Source organism: Juglans regia, chromosome 8 (assembly GCF_001411555.2).
Source record: "Juglans regia cultivar Chandler chromosome 8, Walnut 2.0, whole genome shotgun sequence".
Taxonomy (NCBI): domain Eukaryota; kingdom Viridiplantae; phylum Streptophyta; class Magnoliopsida; order Fagales; family Juglandaceae; genus Juglans; species Juglans regia.
In genome coordinates this window covers 15,803,853-15,816,302 of record NC_049908.1, presented here as the reverse complement: position 1 = coordinate 15,816,302, position 12,450 = coordinate 15,803,853, and the positions used below count along the sequence as shown (strand labels likewise).

The window sequence follows — 12,450 nt, the reverse complement described above, 5'->3', positions numbered from 1 at the left end:
AATTCCAAATTAGATTAAAATATTTGCTTGGCGCGCTTGTAAAGATGGCCTTCCATCAAAACAGAATAAGTACGGCGACATGTGCAAATAGATCCTTGTTGCAACTTTTGTGGTTTTATGTGTGAAGATCTCAATCATGCTTTGCTTACTTGTGATAGCTTATTGTGCTTGTGGCACGAATTATTACCTGATATGCATTTGGATCATAATCTGAAAATTTGTGAGATTGCTTTACTCTTGTGTCAGGGGGTATATAGGGATAAATTACCTCTTTTTTTTACTGTTGCTTGGAGTCTTTGGTATCGACGTAATCAAATGGTGCATGAGCAGGTGCTGGTGAGCCCAAAAACTGTTGCTGATAATGCATTGGGTTTAATCATGAATTATGTACAGCTTCATTTGAAGTCTCAGGTGCAAGCAAAGCACCATTTTCACTGGACAGCTCCTCTACCAGGTCTGCTAAAGCTTAATGTTGATGGTGCAATGTTTGGAGAGTTGTGCAAATCAGGTGTTGGGTGTATTCTGCGGGACGATAAAGGGAAGGTGCTGATGGCTGCGTTAAAGGCTGAGAGTGAAGTTGAGGAACCAGAAGCTGTGGAGCTAATAGTTGTTCTTCGGGGTCTTCAATTGTGTGTCAGCATGGGTATCTCAAGAATACAAGTTGAGTCTGATTGCTTGTTAGTGGTGGAGGCACTGGAGCATAATAACATGGCTGGTTCTTTGCTGGGGCTGCTTTATCAAGATATTAAGTCTATTTCTTCTTGCTTTGTTGAGTGTTCTTTTGTTTATGTTCCTAGAGAGGGCAATAGGGCTGCTCATGGTTTAGCTATATGCTAAAAATGTGGATGATATTGCTATGTGGTGGGATTGTATTCCGGACTTTATTTCTCAGGTCATTTGGCTTAATAATTGTCTGTAATCTTCTTTATGAATGAAAGTTTGGTTTCTTATAAAAAATAAAAATAAAAAAAAAAAAAAAAGTCACATTAACATGATGCACCAATTTACCAATGAGGATTCGGGTGGAGCCTATGTGCAAGGCAATAATTATGAATTTTTTCATACTTGATGAATGAATTATATATGCATGAATTATGAGTTTTAAGATTCTTCTATAGATTTTATTCAAAATTAGTTAGATGTAGTATTTTAACTTATATAGTGTCACTAACATTTTGCAAAACTTTCCTCATTATGTTGGAAAGAATTCCATGGTTTAGTTAGACTTTGTAATTAAATTAATATGTGTTAATGTCAATTTCTCACAATAAATATAGTGATTATGACTACTAAGAACGTAGTTATTAACCTTACTAAAGGAAACGAATGGATGAGACCAACAATGATATATAGCATAGAAAAATCCAATACCTGCTAATGAACAAGATACCCTAGAAAATTTATCACACCTTATGATACCACCTAAGGAAATGAATATTTTCCCACATCGTCATAATCGTATGAAAGCCTATCATGCTTAGTCAAAGAAATATTGGTGCGCGCGCTTTACCATGCTTAGTAGCATGCACAATGATCGAATTAGGGAGTTTGAAAATTACCCGTGTGGACCCTAAACATACCACCAAACATTTGAGATTGATGTCTGCCTTGATTCGTGATCTAAAGTATGATGGCAATAATCTCACTGGTGAACTATAAGTTACTGTTGTTATACGATCTTTGCCTAAGTCAACATGTGGGTAAATGAAACTCGTTTTGACACAGTGAGAATACTAAAACTTTTGCTAATATATCTCACCACTTACAACTAGAGGCAGAGCTCATGGATGCACACCATATCACTTTTCTTGTTGCTCAAGTCTAAGCACAAGCAACTTGGGAGATTTGCTGGAGCGATAAATTGTCTTGGGCCACATAATGGGAAAGTTGCAAAGTGCCACAAAGGCAAGCGCGCTGATAAGGACAAGTTCAAATTGAAGTATACTAATGGCAGGTTTGTGGGGGGGGATGAGACACAAAATTATCATCTCATTTCATCTAATCATTACACATTTTTCAAATCTTCATACAAAATATAATAAACAATTCAAGTTTTTCAAATCTCAATTCAATTTTTTCAAATCTCAATACAATAATAATACTAAAACATAATATTTTAAACACTAAAACAAAACACAAAATTCTCATCTTACCCCTAACTGTGGAAAAGTGGGACACTTTGCTCGTGAATGCACTGAGACAAAAAAATAATCCACTAAAAAAAACTCTCTTATTATTTGTGTTTGTTCACATATTTTTGGCTCAATCAATCCCTAAATGAATTATAGACACAAGAGTAATCAAACATGTAACTTGAGATCGAGTTGAGTTCATAGATTATAGAAGAATATTAGCTAGCAGACAATACGTTATATTGGGTAATGAAATTCGAGAAGAAGTACTTGGAGTTGGCACCTACCAACTTTGGATGCATCTAGGTCGCTTGTTACTTTTTCATGATGTGATTTATGCACTGGTATTCAATGTAATCTATTTTCAGTTATTTATATATTGAAACTTAGTTTTACTTTTTACTATGATGGCCTTTAGTTGGACTTTTATTTGGATAGGCTTTGTATGGACATGGACCTTTTCAAATGGTTCTTTTATACTGAATTTAGGGCATGTTTGGTAATCAAATGAGATGAGCATTCTGTTAATAGTAGTGAAATGATTTGTTAATAATAGTAAAATGGCTTGAATTAAGATGTTTTATTAAGTTTTGCGAAATGATAAAGAAAAGTTGAATAAAATATTATAAATTTAAAATATTATTTAAATATAATCTTTGGTTTAAAACTTTAAAAAGTTATTGTTTTTATGTTTTATTTGAAAATTTGGGAAGGTTGTAGTGATTAGGTAATAAGTAAATGAAAAATTTGAAAGTTTAAAATTGAAAAGTGTTTGTGTTTAAGTGACATTTAGGAAGGAAAAGATTAGACGTTTTGGGGTGAAATGAGATGAAATCATTTCACTTCTCAGACAAGCCTTTAGATCATTTTTCATTTTCTTTTATGGCTTCAAACGATGGTGAAAACAAAACAAAAAAAAAATGATTAGACTAGCTAGAGAAAGCCTATTGCGGTCTCTCACTAAATATAATGGCTTAATTATGTGTGAGGCTTGTTTAGCTAGAAAAGCCAATAAGAAGAGTTTTAGCATGACTTCGAAGGCATATTATCCTTTAGAGCTAATCCACTCTAACATTTGTGGACCTATAAACATGAAGGCACACCATAAAGCCTCTTATTTTCTCACCTTAACAGATGACTACTCACGTTTTAGTTATGTCTATCTAATCTCCCATTGCTTTAAAGCATTAGACTGCATTGTAGTTAAGGTTGAGAATCAAAAAGAAAAGAATCTTAAAACTATACGACCTGATCACGGTCGTAAGTACTTGTCTAAAAAGTTTCAGAGACTATGTGAGAAAAAGGGGATATGTAGGCAATTGGCAATTTCTGGCACAAGCTAACCTAGCAATATCATTTTTTGGGGATGCTCTTTTAGTTGTTGCCTAAATTTTGAATTGTGTCTTCTATGTTTGTTCCCTCAAACCCCATATGAATTATGGAATGTCCAAAATCAAATTTGGAACATTTGCATCCTTGGGGTTTTGCGGGTTATGTTCACACCACTTCCCATAAATATGAGAAACTTAGTCCTAGAACAAATAAGCATACCTTCCTAATATATTCCGAGAGCTAAAATGATTGCATAATGTATGGTAAACATCTTAATGAAGGAATGATGGGAATATAATCGCATGATGTTACATTTACTAAGAATGATTTTCCAATATTGGGAAGCAAAGAAAGATCTTGAGCTTTTGAAGTTGCAAGTGCTCAAGGAAGTTACACCATCTTTTGGCGATGGTGGAGGATTATCACATCTTAAAATCGTAAAAAATAATGAAAGTGATTTTCCTTCTAGTATAGGTGTACTACTATAAAGTGACTCACAGGAGTCTCAGATATGTAGAAGCGAACGCAGAACCATTCCTCGTTTTCGTTTTAAGATTAAAGGGAAATATTTCATGTGTGTTCCGTATGACTTTGATGAGCTTGATTCATATGACGAAGTACTAAGTTCACCTACTTCAAATAAATTGGTCAGCTGCTATAAGATATGAGATGAGTTCTATGGAGAAAAACCAAGTTTGAGAGTTGGTTAATCTTCCACCAAAAGCAAATATATTGAAAAAAAAATAGAGGATCGTTTCGGAAACTTCTTGGTTTATCTAAAAAAACTTACATTAAGAAGATTCTAAAACAATTTCATATACGCAACTCCATACCCATAAACACTCAAATTGAGAAGGGTTATACATTGATTCTATTGTCCCAAGAGTGATGAGGAAAAGAAAGATATTACCAGAATTCCTTGTGCAAGTGCAATTGGAAGTACTGAAAGTCTTATATATGCCATGTTGTGTACACAACCTGACATTTGTTTTACAATTGAATTGGTTAGTCATTATTAGATTAACCCAAGACTTGTTCAATGTCAATTAGTTAAGAGGATTTTATGATACGTTCGGGGGGACAGAATATCTTGTTCTTTGCTATCAGGGTGGAGACATGAGATTGAATGGTTATAGCTATGTTGATTGGGTTAGTGATAAATTTAAGCGTAAGTTCACGAGTTACGCATTTATGCTTACTGTAGGAGCTGTTTCTTGGTGTAGCAAGAAACAACATTGCTTTGTCCATGATGGAGGTAGAGTACATTACTTGTTCAACAGCTGTACAAAAAGTTGTTTGATTGTTCCGAGCTTGTGGGAATCACGCTCTTGTAATTCGAATTAACCATATCTAACTGAAAATTCATCTTAATCCAGTAGTACAATTGGTAAATTAGAAAAGGGAACATGGCACGAGATAGAGTAAATGAGGTTGAAGTAAAAAGAATTGAAAGAGCTATATATTATCATAGTTGCAAGCAAATCATGTGGAGATGCTTTTGCTGCAACAACAGAAGTGTTATATCCTCAATTGCCTCAAAGAGATGACAGCAAATGGAGCTCTCACAATGCATCAATCATGTGGAGATGCTTTTGCTGCAACAACAACATGAGTAGTATATCCTCAATTCCCTCAAAGAGATGACAACAAATGGAGCTCTCACGGTGCATTAGAGGAACCACCATCCCTAAGAATCGTTAGCTTATTCTTTTCTTAGATGATTTGAAGGTTTTGATTTTTATGGTTTTTGGAACCATTGTTTTGTGTGCAATACAAAAGATTTTATTAGGGGCTTAATCGGTCCAATTTGGTCTAGTTTTATACATTTTTTACAACTAAATTGATATACACCGGTTTTGAAAGTTTAAAAATCAGTACCAAACCGATTTACTATTGAAATCTGAACTTTCAGTTTTTCTCGTTTCGATCCAGTCTGGTCCGATTTTTTCAATTTTACGAATTATTTATGTTAGTAATAATATGATGTTTACATATACTAAACTATTAGTCTATTTATATTATAGTATAAATACATTATTTTATAATAATTAACACATATTAGTATAATATTGAATTTAACTATAGTCTATATAAGTTCTAGACTATTTATATAAGTATATATGATCAAATGTATAAAAATATATTCACAAAAAGAATATATATTATAATTTATATATTATACCAAAAATGTATTCATCTTTGGGTATATATATATATAAGAAGTAAGTTTAAATTAATAACTTAATATTAATGTTTATGTTCAAGATTAAAATGTTATATTATATTAATTTTACATTATAAGATTATATTATAAAATTTTATTTTAATTTTATAGCATTTAATTGAGTAACATTGTTCCACTTGATCGTAGACCAAACATATAGGCGTATATTCGATCGAGAATCGTCCCCAGGCCGGTTCGTCCCAAAAATTATTATTTCAGAAAGAAACTCAAAATTTTATTTTTGAGATGATATTTTCAGGATGAAGAAAAGACAACTTTTTCTCGAGAAAAAAAAATTAGGGAACAAACTATTGGTCCCTAAAAAGAAATTTTCTTGTAGGGCCCAAGTTAATGACATATATGAGTGGTTGATAACTTGATATAGAAAGGCTAAAATGCAAAGAATTATGACCAACCATCCTAGCTGAGTGGAAAAATGGCCCCCCGCCCCTAAGCCAAATACAAAAAAGGACAAACTTTGCTCAATGGGCTGCACACAATTAAAAAAACAAAAAAAGCACTTTGGACATTATATCTATTCTAACCGCATTTGGTTATGCAATTCAGATGATATGAGATAAGATGTTCTGTTAAAAGTTGAATAAAATATTATTATAATATTATTTTTGTTATGTGATTTAAAAAAAAATTAAATTGTTTATTATATTTTGTGTAAAAATTTAAAAAAATTATAATAATTATATGATATGAGATGAGATAATTTGATTTTATATAACCAAATCAACTACTGTTGATACATGCAGTGGTAATTCAGGGAAGAAATATGATCATAAAAAAACATGTAAAGGCACTTTGGACGTTCAACGGAAATTGAATGACATCATTGGTTTGCAAGTAAACCTCAAAACCTATATTACTTTTTTTTTTTTTTTTATTTGGGGGATGGGGTTTCAAACTCCAGACTTTCATTTTAGAGGCTGGGGGTTATGCCAATTAGGCCACATGCTTTTGGCAAAACCTATGTTATTTTAGTAATGTTAGAAACAAGTTTTAAATGTATAAGTCTTGTACAATGTTTTTATAAAATTGGGTCCCATTAAGAAAACATAAGTTTTTTATACTTACCATTATAGGGTCCACTTTTTTATAAAGGGTTTGTGCGAGACTTGTATATTTGGAACTTATATATATAATTTCTCATGTTTTACAATGGTGGCATGAAAAGAGCTTTAGGGAAAATTACAATTTAATCCACCAAATTATCGCTCACAAGTGGCAGTTAATTACCCTTGGTAATTATAATCTAACATTTATGTTAGATCCAAGGTGAGAGTGAATGTTTGTGGGGAAACTTCCGAGTGGAAAGGACATCCCAACTGGTTAGCCCCTAAGATGCACCTGGGCCCTTACCAAAGACTGAAGCCCATATCATAACTGAGGAGCCCAGCCCAGCTTAAAGGAAACCAGCCCATGGCCAATAACGGCTGGATAAGCCAATATCGACGGGATAGCTATCTAATCAATGACAAAAGATAAATGAGACTATTATTCAAATTTACTAAGAGGTGAATCCTCATCTCTAAATTTGAATTTGAATAAAGGATAACCACTATCCATGAGAGAACAAAAATAGCTCATGAAACTCTATATAAAGGAAAAACCCAGGTAAGTAAAGGGATCGAATTGTTGTTATTATTATTGTTATCCTCAAATTACTAACTTAGGCATCGGAGGAGTTCCCTCAGACCACCATGCTATCTACACTTTGGTTGCAGGTAATCGTGAAGTGGTGGTAGTGAAACACGTCCATAACACCAAGCAAAATGTCAAATGGCTGCAATGCAGATACATTCCACTACTGTCCAACATATAACGTCAAACTTCACAAACTTACACCTTTAGGTCCGCATTACTACAACCTTGCAACTATAGCTCATAACCTTGAAAATTGAAATATAGCATAAAATATGTACATTAGTCTCAAGGATGAACCATGAAGTGTAACTACATTACTTGCCCTTAATCTCACCATTTTCTTGAGTAAATCCTCCATGTCTCCTTTACTTCAAGGACATGACTTTGGAGCCATTGAGGTCACAAATTTTCAACACATTACATCCAACTGCATGGCCCTACACTTTATAACTTGCATAATCCAATCCAACTTCATTTCACTTCTACTTCTCAAAGGTAAGTTTCCATGCATTACCTTAAGGTGTCCAATACATCACTATAAACTTCACAATACAATCCAACTACACAATTCAACCCAGCCAATGCATAAACCTCTTTCTCCATGCATATACCATTCAACCCAACACTCCACACTCCACACATTCATCCAAACTTCATTTCATCTCCTTAAACTCAATTATATAACAATCAAAGACCAAACATAATTGTACAATTTCAACCTGACTTTAATGCTTAAACACTGCACAGTTATGCATAAAAACAAATTCTTCATAACTATATATGATCTTTCCAACTAATAAGATCAAGCTTCTATATATTTTCAGTTCATAAACCATGCACATACATACAACATCACATCCCTTAACATTCATTCACATCCACATAATCATCATTCTATCATGTGTAAAATAGAGAGGAAGAGATAGAGGTCATACCAAAATAGAGTGGCTTATGCTTGATGGTTGTCTCACGGTGAAGCTTTGAGCATCAATATAGATATGAGCAAAAGACTAAAACTTGAGCATGTTGACTTCATGGCTAGTTTGGCATGCACGTTTGCAAGGTGTGGCGGTAAAGTGGAGCTTAGGTAGGAGTTGTTGTTGACTGCTGGTGGTGGTTCAAGGCATGTATAGTAGTTGTTTGGTGATGTTCAGGTGGCCTAAAAACAGAACTGGCTGATCTATTACACTCTTCCATGTTGGAACCATGATATATAGAAAGGGAAAGAGAGGGAATGAGACTAAAATAGATTAGGCAAAGGAGGACTAAGTGTTGGTCGTGAGCTAGACTGGTTTGAGGCTGGACAAGGAGCTTGGGTGCACATGATGGTTTGTTGCCGTGGACTAGCTCAAAGTGCTGCTACTCCAGTCTTCTAGTGGTTGTGGTAGCTTGATTTCAATGGAAGAGTGTAATAAAGGGGCACCCATAGTGGGCACCCCTTGTTATTCATATGCCTAATAGTTATGCTTGGCATATTTATTTGTGCATTATGGTTGGGCATTTAAGCTCAAATGTGGGTTACAAAATGGAGGGGCTATTATATAGCCTATCTCCCCTTAGTGAAAAATATGGATGTATGGCACAAAAGTAGAAAATCTATCTCTAGTCCCGACATTTAGGTTGTGGAATATATGGGTGTTGCTCTGATCTTACCACGTAGCACACTCCACCATCGATACAAGAAGATTTCAAATGAACAACAACGATGAAAAATCGGTGGAACAACCTCACTAGATCTATGATTTCCCGACTAGGTAATATCGCTTCCGTTGTATACTTTGATCTAGTATTTCTAACATTAGTATCAAAGCAACATCGGTTGTTCCTGATTTATTTTTGGCGTGTGTGTTGGGATCTTTTTCGTGCACAATAAGAATTTTTTTTTCTCTCAGTAATCATGGCCACTTGAGAGGTGGTGGCGCAGCTCGGTTTTAGGCCACACAAGATATAGTAACATCATATGGCTGCACTGTGTTCACCACAGTATACCGAACACCATAGGTGATGGGAGCACCTTCGTGTTGTGTGCTCCAGAGGGCAACGAGCAGCGTAGGTGCAACGGTGCACCTTGTGCTGCGCTAAGCTATGGGCACTAGGCTCTAACGATGCAATGCTGACCAAAGTGGCGAAATGATCTCTCACAATCCATGACGGCACGCACAACTCGATTATGTGCAACAGCAGAGCCGTTCACCAGGCCAGTGCAGCACACTCTCCAGAAGAGCAACACAGACCATACTGGTATTGCCCACCACTACAACAAATAAGGTCTTTTGGGATGAAAAGTTTCATCCCAAAAGACTAGATTTTCATCCCAAAATATATTTTGGGACGAAAAAAAAGCGTCCCAAGGTCGTCCCAACAAAACTGTCCCAAAAGGTATTTTGGGACGAAAATCACAAATTCGTCCCAAAAAAATGTCTTTTGAGACAAAAGTTAGCTGGATCATTCAATCATAGTGGAACAGAATTCTTTTTCTGGGATGATTGAAATTCGTTTCAGAAATTCGTTCGAACGACCAAAATAAAGTTCGAACAATATGTCTGTTCGACCGGGTACTTCATGGCCGATCGATCGATACCAGTTCATTCAACCAAATACACATATGAAGAAACGTTCGAACAAATAAATTGATGATCGAACGTAAATTAAGCCATTCGAACTTATTTGGGATGGAAAGAGTGAATTGTCTGTTCGGACGTGTTTGAACTGGGCGCCACCTTTTTTACCATTCGAACTCTAACTTGTGAGGTTCGAACGGTTGTGTTCAATGTATATATGTTCGAAGGTTAATATTTTTATGGAGAATACTAATTTAAAACTAAATAGATATTTATATTTCAAAAATACATTACAAATTGTTCAATATAAATAAAACTAATCTAATAAGTAAAAACTAAATAAATAAAATAATAATAATACAAATAATGTTATTAGTACATAATTGTTCATTATGCAAAATACGAAAATCAATTGCCTGAAGGCCTAAATTGTTGTATAAGCATCTGCATTTAGAGTTGCATCTCTCTTTGTTGATCTTGCATTTAGAGTTGCATCTCTCTTTGTTGATCTTCTTGTTGTTTTATGCGCATCTTCATGTCTGCTTGTTTCGTCAATTGAGCCTCTAACTCATGCTATTTTGTAATCAATTCTTCGATCTTAAAATTTGCATTCTCTAACGCAAGGACAGTAGTATTTGACGTTGATGAAGAGCCTGAAGGTTTTACACAGCGACTCAAACCCCTCAAATATCCTAAACGTTGACCCAGAACTTGTGCAAAAATTTCAACATCACTTGTTGATGAATTCTGATCTAATACAACTTCAGCACGAAGGACAACCATTTTATTCTACACAACCTATAAAATTAGTATTGACACAATAATTTAAATATGTTTAATTAAAATAAATTATAATACTTGCATAATTCTGACGAGCATCGGGATGAGTCAATTCTCCATTATTATTAATATGTGATGCAGCATATAATTTTGTCAGATCATAATTATTGTTTGACTCTTTCTACAGGAGACATTGTTAAGATATAAAGTCAATATTAAAATCAAACTATATAGAATAAAAAAATACATTACCAATTTTAGAGAGAAACGATAGAAAGATCTTGAACTTGCATGATGATGAATCTTCAATTTCGATCTATTTATTTTGTTTATAGAACTTCTCTCTTGCCTAGAAGTTGTAAAAATTAGTTAGTAAAAATTACAAATAGGACACATAAAGAATTCATTAAATTTACCTTATATGATGGATCATCAAACAAATTACAAAGTTTTTCCCAATCTTTAGATCGGACATCCTGAAAAGAATACTGGTGTGCATCTTCCTTAATCTTGTACTTCTTGTAATGCTCACGACACCTCATCTTATACTTGTGGAATGCATTACACATCATCTCATCGATAGTCTTACGCTCTTTTCTCCTACCATAATTTAGTTCAAAGTCATCCTTAAAAAAATATATACACAAAGATATTATTATTTAAAATATTAAATAATATTAATATAAATTTATTATTTAAATTTTACATACCAAACAACGCTTCTTTATAGGTCCGTGTAAGAGCACCTACATGCGATGCAAGCCAAGTTACTTGTTGTCCCTCGCCTCCTATATGTTCGTCAGAAATGTTAACCTTAATGTTACCCACTTTACGATATTTCTCCAATGACACGCCTCTAGTAATTCCTCATCCGTGATGAGATTGTATTGTTATCTCTATAAAATAATATTTAGTTATTTACCTCGTATCAATTATTTTAATTGAAAAAATATGTATTAGTTATTTACCTTGTTCCGTAGAGCCAGTCTCTAATGGTGGGTTAGGCAGGGAGCTAGGAACTGGTGGAGATGGGATGCGAACTTTCTTCCTCTTTGGTGGCATAATTGTGAGATACTTTATAATGTTAACACAAAACCGGTCAATCATCTGTAGATGCTTCAGATGACTCAACATTTTGATCAACTGTCACCTCAACAATTTCAGCCTTAATATCTTCCAAACGTAATGGAACGATCTCATATTGGCTCAAATCCACAAATAAGTTAAAGGCATGTTGACTCTCTTGGTATGCTTCTTGAGTAGAGGGATCATCTTCTTTTTCATCTTATCCCTCCGACTCATGGATAACGTCATAAATATTTCTGGAATAAAACTTTTGTACTATTTGCAATTAATTTCCTAACTGAAGATCGCCTAAATAGAATACTTGAGATGCTTGGGAAGTCAAAATAAAATGATCATCTTCATACCATTTTTTTGATGTATTAATACTCAAAAAATATTCATTGTGACATTTTCCCCTTCAATGATTGCTTAAATCCCACCAATCACACTTAAATATATATAAACCACAAGCTTCCCCACATATATCATTCCAATTATATCTACGATAACTCCATAGAAATCAATATTGTCTCCATCATGACTCATTTTGACAAGGACACCATTATTTTGTATTTTCCTAACAAGTTCTTGATCAATTGTGTGATACCTACTTCCTCAAGAAATACATGTAGAATATCGAGCAGCGCATCTTGAGGGGTCACGTGCCAATGCATAAACATTTAATTTGTCTGATATATTG

The 12,450-nt window shown here is 34.2% G+C and overlaps 1 protein-coding gene across 1 annotated transcript; it reads left to right on the top strand.

The window, feature by feature from the left end:
- Nucleotides 1-315: 315 nt before the first annotated feature.
- On the top strand, nt 316-837 carry LOC108997753. The gene has a single exon (XM_018974128.1). It carries the CDS (start codon nt 316-318, stop codon nt 835-837), a length of 522 nt encoding a protein of 173 aa, XP_018829673.1.
- Nucleotides 838-12,450: the final 11,613 nt, after the last annotated feature.